Here is a 24,116-nt window from a genome sequence, read left to right on the forward strand (position 1 = left end):
TGGATGGATGATGGATGGATGGATGGATGGATGGATGGATGGATGGATGGATGGATGGATGATGGATGGATGGATGGATGGATAATGGATGGATGGATGGATGGATGGATGATGGATGGATGGATGGATGGATGATGGATGGATGGATGGATGGATGGATGATGGATGGATGGATGGATGGATGATGGATGGATGGAAGGATGATGGATGGATAGATGGATGGATGGATGGATGGAAGGATGATGGATGGATGGATGGATGATGGATGGATGGATGATGGATGAATGGATGGATGGATGGATGGATGATGGATGGATGGATGATGGATGGATGGATGATGGATGATGGATGGATAGACTGATGGATGGATGGATGGATGGATGGATGATGGATGGATGATGGATGATGGATGGATGATGGATGGATGATGGATGGATGGATGGATGATGGATGGATGGATGATGGATGGATGGATGGATGGATGGATGGATGATGGATGGATGGATGGATGATGGATGGATGGATGATGGACGGATGGATGGATGGATGATGGATGGATGGATGGATGGATGATGGATGGATGGATGGATGGATGGATGGATGATGGATGGATGGATGGATGGATGGATGGATGGATGGATGATGGATGGATGGATGGATGGATGATGGATGGATGGATGGATGGATGATGGATGATGGATGGATTGATGGATGATGGATGATGGATGGATGATGGATGGATGGATGGATGGATGGATGATGGATGGATGGATGGATGATGGATGGATGGATGATGGATGGATGGATGGATGGATGGATGATGGATGATGGATGGATGATGGATGATGGATGGATGATGGATGGATGGATGATGGATGGATGGATGGATGGATGATGGATGGATGGATGATGGATGGATGGATGGATGGATGATGGATGGATGGATGATGGATGGATGATGGATGGATGGATGGATGGATGATGGATGGATGGATGGATGATGGATGGATGATGGATGGATGGATGATGGATGGATGGATGATGGATGGATGGATGATGGATGGATGATGGATGGATGGATGGATGGATGATGGATGGATGGATGATGGATGGATGGATGATGGATGGATGGATGATGGATGGATGGATGGATGGATGGATGATGGATGGATGGATGGATGGATGGATGGATGGATGGATGGATGATGGATGGATGGATGGATGGATGGATGGATGGATGGATGATGGATGGATGGATGATGGATGGATGGATGATGGATGGATGGATGGATGGATGGATGATGGATGGATGGATGGATGGATGATGGATGGATGGATGATGGATGGATGGATGGATGGATGGATGGATGGATGGATGGATGGATGGATGGATGGATAGACTCTTTTGGTGAGAGAATTAGCACTTTTCTAATTCTGTATTTCACTCAGCTGAATGATATAGTCTGGCTTAGTATAAACAAAAGAGTTATCCCCACCATGAAGGGGTTACTGGCACTGCTATTAACACTCAGGACAGACAGACACAGAAGCACTAACGATTCATTACTTCCCTGTGGTGTGGTGTGGTGTGGTGTGGTGTGATGTGGTGTGATGTGGTGTGGTGTGATGTGATGTGGTGTGGTGTGGTGTGGCGTAGTGTGGTGTGGTGTGGCGTGGTTTATAATCTGCAGGAAGGGCAAGGATGCTGTCAAATCATCCTCGGTCTTCCCCTTCAGCTTCTTAAACGAATCTTAGTTACGAGACGAAAATGACTGCAAGTTATCGCAGGAGACGAATGCTACATCATCCTCTATCTACTCCTCCTGGGACGACAGATATATAAGTGGCTGGGAATAGACAGTAAAATATCAGCGTCTCACTCACTGCTCCTGTGACTGTGTGGAATGTAATGGTGTGGGTTAAGAAAAGACAGTATTATACCAGAACACCAGACCAAAGATAATACCACCACCACACTACACCACCTTACGCCACACCACCACACCACACCACCACACCACACCACCATACAACAGCACACCACTACACCACACTACATTACGTTACACCACACCACACACCACTACGAGGCCATGAAAAGGCGAAGAAAAGCTGTGGTTCACCAAAGATAATACCACCACACTACATCACATCATACCACACTACACTACCACCACATCACACCACACCACACCACACCACACCACACCAAACCACTAAACTCTACATAGACAAGACTCTCCTGTGCTGAATAAAGCCGTAGAGTAACAAAAAGGTGGAAGGCGAAAAGAGGGAGGACGTCATGAGGGTGCATATCCGCGATGCCCATCTCCGTTGCTAAGGCCTTTGAGCTTGTGAAGGGAGATTCACCATTTATGCTGAGTTAGAGGCCTCTGTGTCATCCAAGTTATCAGAATTACAGTGTACATCTCCTTGGTATGCTCCTAGATACTCGTTTTACTTATTTTTTTTTTTAATGTAAGGAAGAAGGAACCAAAGGCCAGGAGTCCGCAAATTGTTCCCTGAAAGATAAAACAAAAACAAGATAACAGGGAGCAAATTCAAGATCCATTCATTTCGAGATCCCTGCACACACACACACACACACACACACACACACACACACACACACACACACACACACACACACACACACTGCGATGAAAGACTGGACACACTGCATTTGAAAGACTGGAGATCGTAGGCAGAAGGAAATACAGACAGAGGGAGACAGTTCCAGAGTTGACCTGTCGCATACGAAGGGCAAAGACCTGAGATCATAGGCAGTAGGAAATACAGACAGAGGGAGACAGTTCCAGAGTTGACCTGTCGCATACGAAGGGCAAAGACCTGAGATCATAGGCAGAAGGAAATACAGAGAAAGGGATACAGTTCCAGAGTTGACCTGTCGCATACGAAGGGTAAAGACTGGAGATCATAGGCAGTAGGAAATACAGACAGAGGGAGACAGTTCCAGAGTCTACCTGTTACATATGACGGATAAAGACTGGAGATCACAGGCAGAAGGAAATACAGAGAGAGGGAGACGGTTCCAGAGTTGACCTGTTGCATACGAAGGGTAGATGGACACCTGAATCGAATAACATAGCTGCCCACACCAGAATTTGAACCCCGGATGCAAGTCACTCGGCCACCTCGACGTAAAGAGCAAGAATCAAAATCCTCCTCTTACCGGCTCCCTTCAACCTCTGTCTCTTCGCCGCACTGTTGCATCTTTATCACTTTTCTATCGCTACTTCAATGGTCACTGCTCCTCTTACTGACTCCCTTCAACCTCTGTCTCTTCGCAGCACTGTTGCATCTTTATCACTTTTCTATCGCTACTTCAATGGTCACTGCTCCTCTTACTGACTCCCTTCAACCTCTGTCTCTTCGCCGCACTGTTGCATCTTTATCTCTTTTCTATCGCTACTTCAATGGTCACTGCTCCTTTGAACTGTCTGCTTGCATTCCTTCACCTCTACGACGGGCGCGTAGCACCAGTCTGGCAGCAAACTCTCATCCCTTTTCTGTCCAACTCTCTAATGCAAGAGTTAACCGTTACTCCCAGTCCTTCATTTTTGCAACAGGTCAACTCTGGAACTGTCTCCCTCTGTCTGTATTTCCTGCTTCCTATGATCTCAAGTCTTTTAAATGCGGTGTGTCCAGGTATCTCGAAATGAATGGATCTTGAATTTGTCTCTCTTTTGTATTATTTTTGTTTTCTTCTTGGAAGGAACGTTTTGCGGGCTAAGCCTTTGGTTCCTTCTTCCTTGCATTAAAAAAAAAAATAGTCTGAAAGTTATAACAAGATCACTACGAATCACACAGAGAAAGCTGAGAAGAGGTGTTTGGTGGCAGGAAGGATGAATAGAGGTGTTTGAGGCAGGAAAGCTGAGTAGAGGTGTTTGTGACAGGAAAGCTGAGTAGAGGTGTTTGGTGGAAGGAGGGATGAACAAAGCAAAGGGCAATCGATATGAACACTATAACATTGAACTGTGAACGGTGTGTACCAGGAATGTTCCAAGTTGTTTCATTTTTGGTTCATTGATTCTTCATATATCTGCGACACTGAACGCTTGAGCACGCAACTGAACTGTCGGGGGTAGTGGAGTGTGGTGTGGTGTGGTGTAGTGTGGTGTGGTGTCGTGTGGTGTGGTGTAGTGTCGTGTAGTGTAGTCCGGTCTGGTGTGCTTTGATGTAGTGTGGTTTGGTATTGTGTGGTTTGGTGTAGTGTGATGGAGTGTGGTGTGATGTGGTATGGTGTGGTCTAGTGTGGTTTGGTGTGATTTGATGCAGTATGGTTTGGTGTAGTGTGATGTGGTGTGGTTTAGTGTGGTGTAGTGTGGTGTGGTGTAGTGTGATGTAGTGTGGTTTGGTGTATTGTGCGTGGTGTGGTGTGGTTTGATGTGGTGTGGTTCGGTGTAGTGTGACGGAGTGGTGTAGTGTGATGTGGTGTTGTTTGGTGTGGTGTTGTGTGATGTGGTGGGGTGGGGTGTGGTGGGGTGTGGTTTGATGTGGTGTGGTGTGGTGTTGTGTGGTGTGGTGGGGTGGGGTGTGGTGGGGTGGGGTGTGGTGTGGTGTGGTGGGGTGTGGTGTTGTGTGGTGGGGTGGGATGGGGTGTGGTGGGGTGTGGTGTGGTGGTATTATCTTTGGTGAGCCACAGCCAGCCATCAATGACAAAGTTTATCCCTTGATGCATATGCAGCTCTCTCTCTCTCTCTCTCTCTCTCTCTCTTTAATATTATATGGAAGTAATAACAGGTCGAGTATATCCTGTTTACTCCAACTTGGCCTAAAATTGCTCTCCCTCCATCTTGAGTACTGAGTTACAAGAGAAGACGATGCTAGTCACGAAGAAGTGCTACCGAAGAGATGTAGAGCCACAGTACTGCCTCACACTGTCACTGAGCTACGTGAAATAAGCTGCAACAGGAGAAAATTCTGGGCCAAGTTAAGGTGGAAGAACTATAGGAAGATGGAAAGAGTTACAGAAATAATTCCTTCCACCTCTCATATATTCCTTCACTCCATCCCTCCACCTCTTCCTCGGTCTACTCCTCCCCCTTCCCTTCATCCACCTCACTCACTCACACTCCTAGTCAATCCTCATTCTCCATTCTCTCCACATGGCCAACCCACCTCAGAATTTTGGTCATTCATATTACATTTCCACAACAACAGGGCTGGGTTCTCTAAAAAATACTATGGAAACTGGATTATCAATGCTTCAGTGTATTTCAGGCCTTTGTTCACTTATTTCAGACTCTTATTCACGTATTTCAGACCTTCATTCACGTATTTCAGACCTTTATTCACGTATTTCAGACCCTTATTCACGTATTTCAGACCTTTATTCACGTATTTCAGACCTTATTTCACGTATTTCAGACCTTTATTCACGTATTTCAGACCCTTATTCACGTATTTCAGACCTTTATTCACGTATTTCAGGCCTTTAACTGGATGATGGACGATGTTTTTTTTTATATGTGAGGAAGAAGGAACCAAAGGCTGAGCCCGCAACACAGTTCCCTCCAAGAATAAAACAAAAACAATACAAAAGAGAGCCAAATTCAAGATCCGTTCGTTTCGAGATGCCTGGACACACTGTGTTTGAAAGACTGGAGGTCATAGGAAGTAGGAAATACAGACAGAGGGAGACAGTTCCAGAGTTGACCCGTTGCATAAATGAAGGACTGGGAGTAACGGTTCTTCCCATGGATCTGAGTCGTATTCACAGAGATTATTAGGTTCAGAATAGATATAAATACCTTAAGATCTTTTTCGAATATCTATAAGTACCTTAAGATGTTTTTTAGGTTCAGAATATATATAAATACCTCAAGATCTTTTTCGAATATATATACAGTACATACCTTGAGATCTTTTTCAGGTTCAGAATATATATAAATATCTTAAAGATCTTTTTTCGAATAGGAAGTCAGATTTATAAGACAAATTCCTTACTGTCAACTTAGACCACCCTCCTTTTTATTTTTTTTATTATTTTTTTTTTTTTAATTTCATTTCATTTTTTTTGCTGTTACATTTTAGGACAAGAGTCCCCCAAGGGTGCGGCAATGAACAGCCTGGGCGTTGTAGTCTGTTGTGGACGTACAGGGGGAGAACTGTCACCGATACTGATTTGCGGAAGTGTGTATTGTGCTATCATGAAAAAGTCAAAACTGTCGTAGGTTCAGGCTTGGGTTCTGTTGGTAGGGCCATCGTGTGATATCCACCTATATCTATCAGTCAATTAATCGATAGCTGGATAGATAGATACACATACGTACATATTTACACATACGTAATTAGACAGATAGGTAGGTAGAGATATTGTTCCCTACTTTGTGCCACCCCATCATCAGTCCACTACTCAGCGGTCACGTCAATCAGGGGGTGTTTCTCGGCCCCTTCCGTCTCCCTCTGGCCATTGATATAAATAGTTCTCCGTGTCACATCCCCTCTCTCTCAATACCATCCATCCTTCTCCCCTCTGCCGTGTCTCCTATTTTTGTCACCAAGTATTTCACACCCAACAACTATATCCTCTCCACTCTAACTTGGCCTAAAATTGCCGTCTTTCCATCTAGAATGTTGAGCTGTAACAAGAGACCTATTGGAGGCTTGATTTGACTACTAACCAAGGAGACTAAATCCTGCCTCAGAAATAATGTTCATTGAATTTAATACAACGAAAGCTTAGTATTGAAGATGTGATAGTGGCCCAGTTCCCTCAGATGAAGGCAGATACACTATAGTCAGGAAGTGCTACTGAAAGGAAATAGACTGCTGTATTATCATCTTTTTTTCTTTTTTTTCTGTCACAACTGTACGTGAAAAACAGACGCACAAAAAGACGAAAATATCCCACAGGTTAAAGTGTGAACTCTCTCTCTCTCTCCAACACCTAATTAATGCAGTGCTTACTAGGACGAAAAGATTTTTAAATACGCAGGTACAGTAAGTGAAATGGAAAACAGCGACAGAGTGTACGTGCGTAGGGTAGTTTAAATAATGTTAATATTGAGCTTAAATGTTTTTCCGTTGCCTTACTAGTACAGTCAAATGCAGAAATTCGTTTGTCTGTCCTGCCTCTGTTCCATCGCGGGCTACATGGACACTAGGTGACCTAGTGGACTGGAGTGCATCTCAAGCATCAGTGTATCGAACGAGGAAAGAGGCATAGAAAGTGTGTGTGTGTGTGTGTGTGTGTGTGTGTGTGTGTGTGTGTGTGTGTGTGTGTGAGAGAGAGAGAGAGAGAAAGAGGTATAGTGTGTGTGTGTGTGTGTGTGTTAGTGGGAGAGAATGAGGTAGTGTGTGTGTGTGTGTGTGTGTGTGTGTGTGTGTGTGTGTGTGTGTGTGTGTGTGTGTGTGTGTGTGTGTGTGACTGCTGCTGTGGTGGTACTCTCAGAACTTCGAAGCCCCGTGTTTGTAGTGCTGTTTGGGGATGAAATAGGTATGCAATATGGCCAAAGCTTATGTCATCACCAGTGGCGTCACCAGGGGTCAGATTTTGGGGGGGCTGTAGCCCTGGTGTATGTAGAAGGGGGGTGGCGAGCGAAGCGAGCCTATGCAGCTGGGGGGTATGGGGGGGCGCTGTAAGCCCCCCTGGAAAATTTTTCGGAAATTAAGCAGCTTTAGGGGCATTCTTGAGGCCTATAGATGAAGAAAAAGTAAAATAAGGTCTCACAGGCTATTAATAAGAAACTTATAGGACACATGAATATCGATGGGCCTAATACCAGGTATCAGTAAGCCTTATGATATAACGTGTAGGCTACAAGGTAATTGTATAAAGCTTTTTTGCTGATAATAGTTTTTCTTCAATTGCTACCGTAGTATTATGTGGTATCATAACGGTTTCTTAGTCTTACCATATTAAATTTGATAATTCAAAGAAGCTCTTTATTCAATGTATATATATAGATATATAATAATTACCAAGATTTATCTTCCATTACGGTACCGGTACTGATAGGAAAACAAAGCCATTCACAAAAAAAACAAAAATTATAAAATATTATTATAAAACAAGTAACTCCAATTCATAAATCAATCACATTATAAAACCATTTTGATAAAACAAAATTACAAAAAAAAAAAATGTATTCTATAAAAACTGATATCCTCCCATACAGTGACATAATGCAATGTGGATTTTTTTTTTTTTTTTATTTCAAAGTATTACTTATCAGTGAATGTAAACTAAAATTGCAGTTCATTGCAGAGAGAGAGTTTTAGCCTACTTTCCCACTCTGTACGTTTAGGACAATATATTTGCAACAATGAGAAATAGCCTAGGCCTAGCCAATTTAAAAATAAATCAATAAAAAAAAATCCTGGCCTAAGCTTCATAAAATGACTACTGAAATAGTTTGATATAGGGCTACTTACATGTCTGAATGGGTTCAGCTTTGGGGTTATCTGGGGTTGCTTCTGGCACCTCATTCCCAATAACAGCCACTTTTTCTTGGCACTCATCTGAGTCATCTTTGGAGGTGCGGGTGCGAAAGAATTTCCTTATGTCACCCTGTCCCTGAGGATTTTTAGATGACCTTTTCATCACTTGAGTGGCTGCTGGCTGATATCCGCAAATGTATTATTGTAGAATAGCCTATAAAAGGGAAATGACATTCAGTTTTGACAGTCGAGTGTCGACTGAACCAAATAAGTACTGCCGACACTTTGTATGAAGTAGAGGCTAGATCTCATATCTGTAAAAACAAAAATGAACAGGTACAGTAAGGTGGCTAGCAATATACCGGAACGTAGTAACGTCTATACAGCCACTGAAACCAATACATGCAAATAAAGCCGAAAACAACACAGGATTTAGCCACAGTTCACAGACACTTCTCAATGTAAACAAACATTCCGAGTGACGATACTCTGAACATTCGAATTTGTGAAAAATTGCATAGATCAGATATTTTAGACTGCATGATCCAATTTTAAAGCTCCGTGATTAATATATACCATATTATATATTGTAAATATCTAATAAGTCTGATAAATGTAATACAATCTTGCATTCTTTGTGCAATAGATATATTTCAAAGAAAACCAAGCTTGGACAAGTATATGGGAAACTAATATATTATAACTATTATGATTTGAGTCATAGGTTTACGTAAATTGTGAATAACTTATCACATTATATAGCTATAAATAATATTGTATTAAACTAATATGGATGCACGAATAAAAGTGGATTGGTGATAGGGGGTTGGGGGAAAGCTAGGTGGGTCAATGCCGAGCTGCAAGCATACTATGTATGCTGGTGATTTTTTATTATTATTATTTTGGGGGGCTGCAATTTTGGGGGGGGCTGAGTCCTTGATTTGGGGGCTAAGCCCCCCCTAGCCCCCCCCTGGTGACGCCACTGGTCATCACGGCTTCAAGTGCAGTAGTTCTCAGGCTGTTCTGTTCCGTGCCCCTCTCCCCGGCAATACACCATGGCATCCAATCTACATTTCCTACAGCGAGGCAAACAGTGTCGCTGGGATGAGTATATTGCGTAAGAAATGTTAACAACTCGGGTGCTTGAGGGTAAAGGTGAAGTGCTTGCGTTCGGAGCCATCAACCAGTCCTTATTTACCCCATCAGGAGCGTAGGATCCTGTGCTAAGCTACTCATTCCTGATATTCATGGCAAAGGTGACCAGCCTCGTTCATCCCTGAGTGGCATTATGTGAGCAATAAACCCCAACAACCCCTCACAATAAAACCTTTCCAGGCTTCATCCGAGTGGAACACCGTAACCCGCTAGACCACCAGGAGTCATTTGATTGTATAGTTACCACCCAGCGTAGTAAAATGTTTATGGGTTACCGTACTAGAAATAATTTGGCATGTCACTCAGTGTAGTGTCACCTGCAGGCAGCACTACACCGAGTGGATGATGGGCCTCCTCACCTACCACAAGCATGCACATAAAACAACACTAAAAAACAACTAAAAACTCAGTGGATGGGTTGTAATTGCGTTTTTTTTTTTTTTTTTTTTGCCAGTGGGGTGTGTGGCTGGGTCATGACAAGGGCACAGGAAAGGTCATCTCCACATGGCACTCCGAACTGCTGAAATAGGCAGACCGGGATGCCAGGAACATCGGAACGGTTAATTGCACAATAAAAAGGCGGCATCCTATTCTTATCTCAAACTCCATCAGCCTTCCCTCTCCGGTGTGTCTTTGGCATGTTCATCGCTTCGAAGTTCCAGGAATTACTCTCATTACTGTATCTTGCTCTGATCTGAACGAGACAGTCGACAGTAAAAAGGATTCCTCACAACTGTTCCCTCAAGAAATTATTAAAGAATTTCCCTTTCCAGTGGCTCCATATATCTGAACTTACCCTATCCCCCAACCCCACCCCAGCGAGAAAGACACCATGGCCGCCAGTATGGGATCCCCTGCTCTATATATTTTACGTAGCCTCTATCAAGCACATAGAGAAGAGTATTTACAGGCTTTAAAGAGAGGCGCAAACGCTGATCTTGTAAAATGCTATCTATTTATCTATCTATTGCCAGACTCCTTAATCCCGCACGGGGTGGCCACAGACAAATCGCCTCCATGTCGCCCTGTCCCCCGCCATTTCACTGCCCTGCTCCCAGCTCACACACCCCTCTCTCATATACCTCTCCACTCCATCCCTCCATCTCATCCTTGGCCTCCCCCTCCCTCTCCTCCCCCTCCACCTCACTCACATACACTCTCAGGGTATTAGTGACACTTCTGAGAACTTTATTTTGAACGTACTCTACTCTGGGCATTCGAGTTTTTGAGGCCATGTGTGTGGGTCTGGAAAATAATGTAGTATTAGTAACGTATGGAAGTGAACCTTGGACCTTGTTGGAGGGACAGAAATCAAGAGTGAGAGCAGTGGAAATGAGTTATTTAAGAGGAGCCTGTGGAGTCACATGGAGAGATAGACTGACAAATGAGGATGTGAAGGAGCGTTGTGGTGTGGATGTGGATGTGATAGGAAGAGCTAGGAGAAACACACTGAGGTGGTTTGGACATGTGGAGAGGATGGAGAGTGAGAGACTGACGAGGTGAGTGTATGTGAGTGAGGTGGAGGAGAGGACAGGGAGGGGGAGGCCGAGGATGAGATGGAGGGATGGAGTGGAGAGGTATATGAGAGGACTGGAGCAGGGCAGTGAAATGACAGGGGACAGGGTGACGTGGAGGCGATTTGTTGTGGCCATCCAGTATAAGGGATTAAGGCGTCTGGCAACAGATAGATAGATAGTTTAAAATTTTTCAGGACAGTTCCAAAATTTGTATAGGCATGTGGAGGCTGAGTTTTCTCCAGGCACCTTCTTGTTTATTTTAACTCTCTCAACATGTCTTTTCCTCTCGGCTTATGTACCCGTGGGCGTGCTGTGGGCGTGCTGTGGGCGTGCCGTGGGCGTGCAGTGGCTGTGGTTGGGGTGGAGGTGGAGGCGGTGAAGGAGGTGTGGGCGGGAGAGGAACGCGAGGTGGAGTGCAGGGTATATGGTTGCCGCCCACAGCCTCTCGTGGTCTGGTGGCTGGACAGTACCATGCTTCCCACCTCACATTATAAGGTCAGTAGTGTTATTATTATTATTATTATTATTATTATTATGATTATGATTATTATTACTATTACTATTATTATTATTATTATTATTATTATTATTGCTATAATTATTATTATCATTATTATTCTCCCTTTAAAAACTCTGACATAGGGTGATAATCTGTCATTCAAGGCTCTGAGATGGGATGCTATGTCTTCACAAGTTCTTTCTATCTATCTATTGCCAGACGCCTCAATTTCGTAAGGGATGGCCACAGACAAATCACCTCCATGTCGTCCTGTCCCCCGCCATTTCATTGCCCTGCTCCCAGCTCACACCCGCCTCTCTCGTATACCTCTCCACTCCATCCCTCCATCTCATCCTTGGCCTCCCCCTCCCTGTCACCCCCTCCACCTCACTCACATACAGTCTTCTCGTCAGTCTCTCACTCTCCATCCTCTCCACATGGCCAAACCACCTCAGTGTGTTTCCCCTGATGCTTCCTATCACATTCACATCCACACCACAACGCTCCTTCACTTCCTCATTTGTCAGTCTGTCTCTCCATGTGACTCCACAGGCTCCTCTCAAATAACTCATTTCCACTGCTTTCACTCTTGACTTCTGTCCCTCCAACAAGGTCCAAGCTTCACTTCCATACATAGCATACAGTATAACGGAGGTCCACCAACGCCACGGTATATCGGTGCACAGTATAAAGTGAATATTATAGCACACGCATCGAGGAATACAGGGAAATGCAGGTCTCTCCCCACGCACGTTGGCAATCGCGGTGTTAAATTCCCATATCAGCTAATTTGCCATATCAGTTAAATTCCCATATCATTTAAATTCCCATATCATTTAAATTCCCATATCAGTTAAATTCCCATATCATTTAAATTGCCACATCAGTTAAAAAGCCATATCATTTAAATTGCCATATCATTTAAATTGCCATATCATTTAAATTGCCATATCAGTTAAATTGCCATATCATTTAAATTGCCATATCAGCTAAATTCCCATATCATTTAAATTCCCATATCAGTTAAATTCCCATATCAGTTAAATTCCCATATCAGCTAAATTGCCATATCATTTAAATTGCCATATCAGCTAATTTACCATATCAGTTATTACCTATGGCCTGAATAATGTATAGGGAAGGGTCGTCTGTATGTATAATTTTTTTCACAATAACAGAACAGAGGAAGGAAAAACAAATGAATGAATTAATAACCCATACAGCAGATTACAGGTGTCCTCCATCCCTACAGGTGTCCATCCATATACTGTAGGTGTCCATCCATACAGGTGTCCTCCATCCATACAGGTGTCCATCCATACAGGTGTCCATCCATATACTGTAGGTGTCCATCCATATACTGTAGGTGTCCATCCATACAGGTGTCCTCCATCCATACAGGTGTCCATCCATATACTGTAGGTGTCCATCCATACAGGTGTCCATCCATATACTGTAGGTGTCCATCCATACAGGTGTCCTCCATCCATACAGGTGTCCATCCATATACTGTAGGTGTCCATCCATACAGGTGTCCATCCATATACTGTAGGTGTCCATCCATACAGGTGTCCATCCATACAGGTGTCCATCCTCCCTATTGTGTATAAATGAATGGACAGGGTGTTAATCATGCATGGCCCAGTAAGTCCTAATATAATAATAATCACGCCCACAACGCAGCGATAGTGGCAGGTTTGGGGAGGTAGTTGTAGTTGCTGTTGCCTATCCCCTGTCTGTCCGGCCAAGGAAACCTAAGGACCAGGGTTCTTCTCACGGCGAGGTGCAGGGATATAAGGCGAGGTTTGGCTCCCGGGTGGACGCCGCAGCTGCTCCATCGTTTAGGCCTCTCCTCAGGCCCTATAGCTAATGTATCTGGGGAACTACAAACTTTCCATGAGATTGTGAGTGCCCTACATACAACATTCATCATTGCATAGTGCCCTACATACAACATTCATCATTTCCCTATTATTACAAATCCAGGGCCGTCAGTGTGTTTCGATCTGGGTGGAAAACCATGCGTGGCAATTACCTTCAGGAAATTACGATATGCACGAGTTAATTGTCTCTCTATTTAGCTGACTTTTTATTCTATTTTATTATTATTATTATTTTTTTTACGCAGCCAGACTTTCCTGATAAATAGTTCAAATTATCCTTCCGTTCTGGCGTTTCCTTTATAACTGGGTTTTTGATGTGGATGTGACAGGAAGCGTTAGGAGAAACACACTGAGGTGGTTTGGCCATGTGGAGAGGATGGAGGGTGAGAGACTGACGAGGAGAGTGTATGTGAGTGAGATAGAGGGGGGGAGAGGGAGGGAGAGGCCAAGGATGAGACGGAGGGATGGAGTGGAGAGGTATATGAGAGAGTAGGGTGTGAGCTGAAAGCAGGGCAATGAAATGGCGGGGGACAGGGGGACATGGAGGCGATTTGTTTGTGGCCACCCCTTATGGGATTAAGGTGTCTGGCAACCGATAAACAGATATACAGAGTTTTTCCAGTCGCATATAATACTATTTTTGGCGTCTGCGAGGAGCCTACACGTGGTGACCCTGTGCACTCAGGATGGAGTTGCTTCGGCGTCCAACCAGGAACCAGACCTCGTATTTCCCTGCACCTCGCCGTGGGAAGGGCTCTGGCTCAACCCTGGCGAGGCGCTGTCTACCACAAGAGGGCGCCGGATCCCTACATGGTGTATATATTGCACTGTATCTGTAGGACGGCCCCGCAGATGCAGTTGCTTACCTGTGGTCGATGGGTTTGCTCATCCAGACAAACCAGAGTTAAGCATGAACAACAACAACGATACATATAGATAGATAGATAGATAGATATAGATACAGATGTAGATACAGATATAGATAGAGAGACCAATAGATAGACAGATAGGTAAACAGATAGATAAAGAGAGAGACACACACACACACACACACACACACACACACACACACACACACACGATAGGAGCTGCTTTAAGAGTCTATGGTCATATAATACAAAAATCCTGGTGCTTACAGCGTCCCAATACTGTCTGGTACGGTCAACATTCTCTCAGTGCTGCTGGCGCCACTATGAGACGAGTAATATTTTTTTCTCCAAAGGTTTAGACAGATTTTCAGTTCACTATAATAACAGCATCACTAAGATCTACTTTTCTTAACATTATAATCATCGAATCAGCGTTCCACAAGATGAGTACAGCCTGAGAGTGTTAATACTTTTCTGAGGGTGTGTAGGGTGGCACGAATCAAAGGCAAAGGTTTATTGCCCACCAGTTTCATCCACACTTCAACCTGAGAGTGTTAATACATTTCTGACGGTGTGTAGGGTGCCATGAGTCAAAGGAAAAGTTTAATTCCCCACCAGTTTCATTCACACTTCAACCTGAGAGTGTTAATACATTTCTGAGGGTGTGTAGGGTGCCACGAGTCAAAGGAAAAGTTTAATTCCCCACCAGTTTCATCCACACTTCAACCTGAGAGTGTTAATACATTTCTGAGGGTGTGTAGGGTGCCACGAGTCAAAGGCAAAGTTTAATTCCCCACCAGTTTCATCCACACTTCGCCAGAGGAATGAATCTACACAGGCTAAACTGACCTAAGTAATTTCATTCCATTTTAGCAGCCTTTTTGACGAGACTGATCAAGATTAAAACTCTTTGATTCGCGTCTCCCCACACCACCTTCTGGGACTGTCCGCGTATGTCAACAAATATTATAGTTTTTTTTTTTTTTTTTTTAATTTAGCAGGAGTCTGTTTTCATTGATGACATGGGGAGATGTGTGTCTATATTCACTGATGACATGGGGAGATATGTGTCTATTTTGCTTGATGACATGGGGAGATATGTGTCTATTTTGCTTGGTGACATGGGGAGATATGTGTCTATATTTATTGATGACATGGGGAGATATGTGTCTATATTTATTGATGACATGGGGAGATGTGTGTCTATATTCACTGATGACATGGGGAGATGTGTGTCTATATTCACTGATGACATGGGGAGATGTGTGTCTATATTTATTGATGACATGGGGAGATGTGTGTCTATATTTATTGATGACATGGGGAGATGTGTGTCTATAATTATTGATGACATGGGGAGATGTGTGTCTATATTTATTGATGACATGGGGAGATGTGTGTCTTTCACTGGTGACATGGGGAGATGTGTGGTACGTAGGAGGACTGCCGGGACTCAGGGAACGGGTTGCTGAGCCTATGCCCAGAGTCGAACGCATTATAAAAAGAGAGAGAGAGAGAGAGAGAGAGAGAGAGAACCCATTGTTAGAATAAAATAATACTACGGCTCAACATCCTACCCAACGACCACCACCACCACTACTACTACGTCCACCACCACCACTACTACCACCACCACCACTACTACTACTACTACTACTACTACTGCTACTACTACTACTACTACTACTGCTACTGCTACTACCACTACTACTACTACTACTATCTATCTATCTATCTATATACCTAGGCTGCTTCCCCCAAAGAAAGGGAGGTAGCCGAGACAGGACGATACATTCCCAATTTACAGTAAGACAGGAACCACTGCTACTACTACTACTACTATTCTCACTGCTGTGCCTTTTTTCCAGGAGCCAGAGGGAGGGAACATGACTGTAGCGGTGTTGCAATTCACCCCCCGTAGAGAAGACGACGGTGCAATGTTGATCTGCCAGGCTACTAACGTGAAGCTGCCTGAACTGGCCTACCAAGACTCTATCCTGCTCTCCGTGAATTGTTAGTACTTGTGTGTGTGTGTAATTCACCGGGTCGGTCAGGATCACTTGATGGTCGTGATCGTCAGCTTTTACCCTCCCGGAAGGGAGCTGAGAACTCATATAGTCCGATCTAAGGGCAAGACTGTGACCTTCACACACGCACACACCCGTCCCCTTGCTCAAGGGGGACAGTAACCACCCACTTCGTCAGTGAAACTTTTCGCAACCTGAGCGAGGCGCGAACTCCCGCCTACCAGATGGCAAGCGAGTGTGTGTGTGTGTGTGTGTGTGTGTGTGTGTGTGTGTGTGTGTGTGTGTGTGTGTGTGTGTGTGTGTGTGTGTGTGTGTGTGTGTGTGTGTCTGTATGTGTGTGTGTGTGTGTGTGTGTGTGTGTGTGTGTGTGTGTGTGTCTGTCTGTCTGTCTGTCTGTGTGTGTGTGTGTGTGTGTGTGTGTGTGTGTGTGTGTGTGTGTGTGAGAGAGAGAGAGAGAAAGAGAGAGAGAGAGTATGAAACACCTCACTGTATAAAGCCTTACAAAGCACTTCAAAGAATGTGAAACAAAGAAGAGAGAGAGAGAGACAGACAGACAGACAGACAGACAGACAGATAGAGAGAAAATTATTCATGATGCAGAGATGGCAATTTAGAGTTAAAAGAGAGCAACACCTTTGTCTCGTGTGTGTGTGTGTGTGTGTGTGTGTGTGTGTGTGTGTGTGTGTGTGTGTGTGTGTGTGTGCCAGCCACACAGACAGCCACTGTAACTAAATATCGTTCCTTTGTTCTCTGCTCTTCCTTTACCTTGTATTGTTATCATTTTTACCTCACGAGTATATTATGCCTGAGGATCCATTGTTATAATGTGGAATAATGGAGAGTGACTCATGACTTACTGAAGATGTTGATAGATAGATAGACAGACAGATATATATATATATATATATAGATAGATAGATAGATAAATAGATATAGATATATAGATATATACATATATATATGTATCAATGTATCTATCTATCTATCTATCTATATCTATCTATCTATCTATCTATCTATCTATCTATATATCGTATATATCTATCTATATAGATAGATAGATAGATATTGATATAGATATACAAAGATAGATAGTTAGATGGATAAATAGATAAGTAAACATGCAGACCCATATTCTGTTCTTCAGTTATAAAATGAAACGATAATACCGTCAGCAGGTAGTTGTGTAGTAGTAGCAATAAGTATGTAAGTAAGTAAGCAGTAGTAGTAGTTGTAGTAGTGGTAGTAGTAGGCAGTCCAATAGTAGTAGTAGTAGTAGCAGCAGTAGTAGTAGTCGTAGCAGTCAGTCCCTTCTTCAGTAATCCGCCATCTTACTTTGGGGAGCGATAGGGAGGGATTTGAGGGACGTTTGCACAACCAGTGGTATTAGTGCCACCACGTGAAGGCGTCCCTCTGCAGCACCAGCAGTCGCATATACTCCTTTTACTCTAACTTGGCCTAAAAATTGCCATATCTTCATCTTCAATTCTTACGCTGTGACACTAGACTGGCACTAGAATTTGATGCTAGTCACGAAGAAGTGCTATGAGGTGAAATGGTATACGGTCTAACTCTTGGCCTAAAATTGCCAACCCTCCAATTGAATGCGGAGTTGTAGCAATGGATTTACACTACAATATGGTGCTAGTCACGAAGAAGTGGCACGAAAAGCCTTTGAGCTACTTAAATTGACTCCATCCATCCATCCATCCATCCACCCATCCATCCATCCATCCATCCATCCATCCATCCATCCACCCATCCATCCATCCATCCATCCATCCATCCATCCATCCATCCATCCATCCATCCACCCATCCATCCATCCATCCATCCATCCATCCATCCATCCACCCATCCATCCATCCATCCATCCATCCATCCATCCATCCACATCCATCCATCCATCCATCCATCCACATCCATCCATCCATCCATCCATCCACATCCATCCATCCATCCACAACCATCCATCCACATCTATCCATCCATCCACATCCATCTATCCACATCCATCCATCCATCCATCCACATCCATCCATCCATCCATCCATCCATCCATCCATCCATCCATCCACATCTATCCATCCATCCATCCATCCACCCATCCATCCATCCACCCATCCATCCATCCATCCATCCATCCATCCATCCATCCACAACCATCCATCCACATCTATCCATCCATCCACATCCATCTATCCACATCCATCCATCCATCCATCCACATCCATCCATCCATCCATCCATCCATCCACATCCATCCATCCATCCATCCATCCACATCCATCCATCCATCCATCCATCCACATCCATCCATCCATCCACATCCATCCATCCATCCATCCATCCATCCATCCATCCACATCCATCCATCCATCCATCCATCCACATCCATCCATCCATCCATCCATCCACATCCATACATCCATCCACATCCACACATCCATCCATCCAATCCCACATCTCCCTATATAAACTCGAGCGTAGGGTCCCGGGGCTGTGCTATTCAGTCCCGGCATTTAAGACAAAGGTGACCCTCCTCACTCTCCCCTGAGCGGCATCATATAAAGCTAAACCCAACCTCCTCTCAGCTGGGAACCCCTACAGAATCCATCCAATCAGGGCTTCCTATCCCACTAAACCACCAGGCCCAGAATAATAGATGGTTTCCGGGGTTACAGGAAACTATTTGGCTTTGAGAGAGAGAGAGAGGGAATGTTTGGACGTTTGTGTGTATGTGTGTGTGTGTGTGTGTGTGTGTGTGTGTGTGTGTGTGTGTGTGTGTGTGTGTGAGAGAGAGAGAGAGAGAGAGAGAGAGAGAGAGAATGTTTGAACGTTTGTGTGTGTGTGTGTGTGTGTGTGTATGAGAGAGAGAGAGAGAGAGAGAGAGAGAGAGAGAGAGAATGAAACACCTCACTGTATAAAGCCATACAAAGCACTTCAAAGAATGTGAAACAAAGGAGAGAGAGAGAGAGAGAGAGTTTGGACGTTTGTGTATGTGTGTGTGTGAGAAAGAGAGAGAGAGAGAGAGAGAGAGAGAGAGAGAGAGAGAGAGAGAGAGAGAGAGAAAGTAAGCTGCAAAAGGACAAGATTATGAGCCAGAGAGAGAGAGAGAGAGAGAGTGAGCCGCGTGTATAGTTCCTTCACGGTAACTTGGTCCAGATTTTCGTCCTTTTCCAGAATATTCCGGACAGCATAATGGCAGAATATGGAGAGAGAGACTGACGAGAAGAGTGTATGTAAGTGAGGTGGAGAGGGGTCGAGGGAGAGGGAGGCTAAAGATGAGATGGAGGGATGGAGTGGAGAGGTATATGAGAGAGGGTGGTGTGAACTGGGAGCAGGGCAATGAAATGGCGGGGGACAGGGCGACATGGAGGCGATTTGTTTGTGGCCACCCCTTACGGGATTGAGGCGTCTGGCAATAGATAGATAGATAATGGCAGAATAAGACAATACTATACTCCTTTCACCTTAACTTGGCAGAGATATTCGTTTTTTTATTATTATTATTATTTCCTGTTGTATAAAGACAGACGGAGGATGAGGTGGAGGGATGGAGTTGAGAGGTGTATGAGGGAGGGGTAGACCGAGGATGAGGTGGAGGGATGGAGTGGAGAGGTATATGAGGGAGGGGGGAATGAGTTGGGGGGAGGGCAGTCAAATGGTGGGTGACAGAGAGACTTGGAGGAGTTTTGTCTGCGGCCACCCTTTGCGGGATTAGGGCGTCTGGCGATAGACAGATAGATAGATAGATAGTCTCTCCTTTCCTATCGTCCTTTCACATTATCTTTGCCCTGATTTTCGTCCCTTTGCTGCTTATTTCACGTAGCTCAGCGGCGGAAAAGGACTATCCTAAGGCTCTTCGTCCTAGCACTTCTTCGTGACTAGCATCATATTCTATTATTTTTTTTTCTATAGTGTTAATTCCCAGCACTTCTTCATAACTAGCATCATATTCTAGTGTTTATTGTTACAACTCAGTATTCAAGATGGAGAGATGGCAATTATTTTAGGCCAAACTGAAGTGAAAAGAGTATACTGTTCTACATCCTTTTCATAGCACTTCTTCGTGACTACCATCATGTTCTATACCCCATTTGATTGACCTGTGCAGCTGAGATGCATGGGCTGAGTAGGGTGTGTTTGAATCGCGGCTGCTTGTTGTTGTTGTTGTTGGGATATTCGCTCCACCATATATGGTGGGGACACGGGCAAACAAGAGAGCCCGTCAGAGGTGCGCATGAGGTTCAAACTTGAATTATCGAGGGGGAGGGTAGTCCCTGACCGTTTGGAGTAGAATGTTGAGGGGGAGCACGGGCGACAATGCCAGCAGCATCCGTAGAGTCATCCCCAGACCGTGCCAGTGCTGTGTCAGGTTGACACCTAAGCATGGTAGTGGCAGGGCAGTGAAGCAGATAGTGATTGAGCGGCTCCATAGATCTGGCTAGACAGTGGGTGCACGGGTCTGGCTCTGCGCCAATAATCTGTCCATCGCATGGAAACCCCAGACGCAAGCGCCTGAGCCTCACTAGAAGATAATTAGGTGTACTTGGAGGGGGTGACAGCAGGGAATAGGAAGTGGCAGTGGCATACCAGGTAGCAGAGCAAGAGCCCTCCGTTACCCAAAGCCGATGATCCTCTATGAATTGCCTGCCGATGGTAGCAGTTAGAGTGCGGATGAGGTGCGATGGGCCGGGGCGCAGTGGAAATGTTATATTAGGGTGAGAGCAAGCTGCTCGTGCTGCACCATCCGCAAGCTCATTGCCGCGGATACCAACATGTCCAGGGAGCCAGTGGAGGATGATATTTGCACCCCTGCGGACAAGAAGGGATGCAAATGTATGAATAGCCATGAGAAGAAAGATATTGTCTTGAAGGGAAAAGGAGAGGAGTCTCTGCAGGGAGGAAAGAGAATCAGTATGAATAATGACTCGGTGGCGATGATGGTGATGGGCATGTCGCAAGGCACCCAAGATGGCAGCAAGCTCTGCTTGGAAAGCTGAGACACCCTGGGAGAGTCGCCAAGATTCTACCAGTTGGCCAGAAACAAAGGCCGCCCCAGCAGAGCCATCAGATGAAACTGAGCCATCAGTGAAGTAGACGGCCGAGTCCGGTAAGGCTAGAGTCGCTACTCGGCTTAGACCCTCCTGACGGAGGAGTGCAGGAAAGGAGGAGCGAGGTTTAGCCTCCGAGGGACCAAAAATGTGAAAAAGCGGGGGATCCCATGGTGGTGGTTCTGCATATCCCGGAAAGGGGGAGTCAGGATCCTGACAGAGGCTCTCATCAACTCCCAGCCCATGAACAATAGCAGCTGTATTGCGGGCCCAGTCACGCTGAGGGGCCTGCACAGGTGGTCGACACATAAGCCATTTTAAGAGTGCCGAGACAGGCAGGTGGGGCCGGCACTGCACCAGCTGTAGAGTGATGAGCACCACTCGTAGCGCAATACAATGTGCCAGAGATGGCAAACCACCCTCCATTTGCAGATTAACAACCCGGGTCCAACGTGGAGCGCCCAGCATGACACGGAGGGCATCGTTCTGTATGACCTCCAGAGATCGAGATACTGGTGGAGTGAGGCCAGTCAGACAGATGGCGCTGTAGTCCACCAGAGATAGGATGGCGTGAATATAAAAAGTCCGGAGGACAGAAAATGATGCCCCCAAACTCCGTCTGGATAGATATCTAAGAGCAGCCATTCGGGTGGAAGCACATTCCCTCAGATACCGAACGTGACAAGCAAAGGTGAGACCCCCATCTAGCCAGACCCCCAGATACTGGTGGATGGTGACCAGGGAGAGGTGATGACCTCCGAGCAGCAGTGGAAAGTCGGGGGGGTGGAGGCCAAAAGGCAGACACCGTCTTGGCAAAATTGATCTTTAGCCCTAGCTCAGTGCACTTGGCATGCAGCCGAGAAAGGGCCAAGTCCGCCTGTGTGAAGCAGTCTCTCCTCGTAAAGAGGAGGGCTAGATCGTCAGCATAGCAGAGAAGAAGAGAGAAACCTGTACTGTACACAGGAAAAATCATCTGGTAAATTACCAATATGCTGGGAATCGAACCAGGGACTCTCAGGTGAGAGCCAGGCAGCATACCACTACACCATGACCTGGTAAAAGTTAACTCACGTTGTCACAATCTTGTAACCAACGTCCCTCCGCCCCCACTGTGGGCATCAAGAGGATGAGTTAACCCAGCATATTGGTAATTTACCAGATGATTTTTCCTGTGTACAGTACAGGTTTCTCTCTTCATTCTGACTTGCCGTAAGTGCTTGGGATAGATTCAAAGCATCTACTTGCCCGAGTGCCAGGGGGTTAACTCATCCTCTTGATGCCCACAGTGGGGGCGGAGGGATGTTGGTTACAAGATTGTGACAACGCGAGTTAACTTTTACCTGGTTGTGGTGTAGTGGTATGCTGCCTGGCTCTCACCTGAGAGTCCCTGGTTCGATTCCCAGCATATTGGTAATTTACCAGATAGCAGAGAAGAGTTATGCCAGGCCCATATTCCACAGTTAGGAGCTCCTCCATCAGGACGTTAAAGAGGAGAGGGCTCAAAATGCTCCCCTGGGAGGTGCCATTAGGATGAGGATGAAAAGAGAAGTGGTGCCCCTGAAAGTGGACCCCCGCAGTGTGTTCACTGAAAAAGTCCCGGACCCAGGATATGAGCCTGCCCCCTACTCCCCTGGCCGCAAGAGCCACCAAGATAACAGTGGGGTTTGCCAGTTTGAAGGCCTTCTTGAGGTCGAGGAAGATGGCCATCCCCCGTCCGCCCCTCAGCTCCTCAAGGAATGACGCAAGGCAGTGGGTGGCACTCCTGCCTGGATGATAGGCATAAAATCCTTGGGTGCAGCGGTCCCAGCCGCCAAGCAAGACTAGCCCGCACAACCCTCTCAGCTGTCTTAGCAATGCAACTGAGCAGGGAGATGGGGCGCATGGCAGTGGGATCGGGAGGCTTCGGAATCGGGTGGATGACAGCCATCTTCCACGACCTTGGTAGACGCCCCTCAGACCACGAGAGGTTGAGCAGATCAAGCAGACACTCTCTACCGCAATCTCCAGCATGTGATAAAATGGAGTACGTGACCCCGTCGAGCCCCGGCGCAGTGTCCTCCCGGCGCCTCAGCGCTTTCTGAAGCTCTCTGCTGGTGATTGGACAGTCAGCGGGGTCAGGTGTATCACACGCTGTCTGAATAGCTGCAATGCGAGAGGTGGACAGCTGCACCTGTAAGGCTCTGAAGGACTGCGGGAGATTGGAAGAGGCTGAGCGGTCAGCGAAATCCTGGGCAAGACGGCCGGCCTCAGCGGCAGGGTCAGGGTGGGAGGGCGGACGAGGACGCGGATCAGAGATGGACCTGATTCTTCTCCCCCACATCTCATGGAGAGTGGAGTGAGAATCTAGGGTATGACACCATCACCATCTGATCCATGCCTCCTCTTTAAGGCGACGCTTTAAACCACATGCCGAGTGACAGCAACCAGGTACCAGTGGTGCGGAGATGTACGGCACTGCTGGTACTGCTTGCGTGCTGCATTGAGCCTCTGGTTCAATTCCCTGACCCTGTCGCAGTAAAACCAGCCGTCCCGGTAGCACCTTGCCGAGCGCCGCTGCAATGGAATGGCAAGAGAGGCAGCTTGCGAAAAAATATTTGCCGCTTGATCCGCTTGGCTCTTGAGGTCTGAGGCGGGAGAGGATGTAGCAAATGCTGCCGTGAGAGCATGGTCAAAGGCCGCCCAATCCACCTTGCATAGATCCCA

General features: G+C 45.7%; 1 protein-coding gene across 1 annotated transcript in view; it reads left to right on the top strand.

The window, feature by feature from the left end:
• The window catches only part of LOC145409367 (uncharacterized), a 199,507-nt gene that overhangs the window by 121,062 nt on the left and 54,329 nt on the right, over positions 1–24,116 (top strand). The window contains exons 9-10 of the mRNA XM_080279837.1: positions 11,425–11,580; positions 16,205–16,342. Of these exons, the coding sequence (XP_080135963.1) occupies positions 11,425–11,580; positions 16,205–16,342 (294 nt within the window). The remainder of the gene's footprint in view (positions 1–11,424; positions 11,581–16,204; positions 16,343–24,116) is intronic.

The sequence above is a fragment of the Coenobita brevimanus genome, chromosome 80, assembly GCF_032717465.1.
Source record: "Coenobita brevimanus isolate Jiangsu-jjx chromosome 80, ASM3271746v2, whole genome shotgun sequence".
NCBI classification, from domain to species: domain Eukaryota; kingdom Metazoa; phylum Arthropoda; class Malacostraca; order Decapoda; family Coenobitidae; genus Coenobita; species Coenobita brevimanus.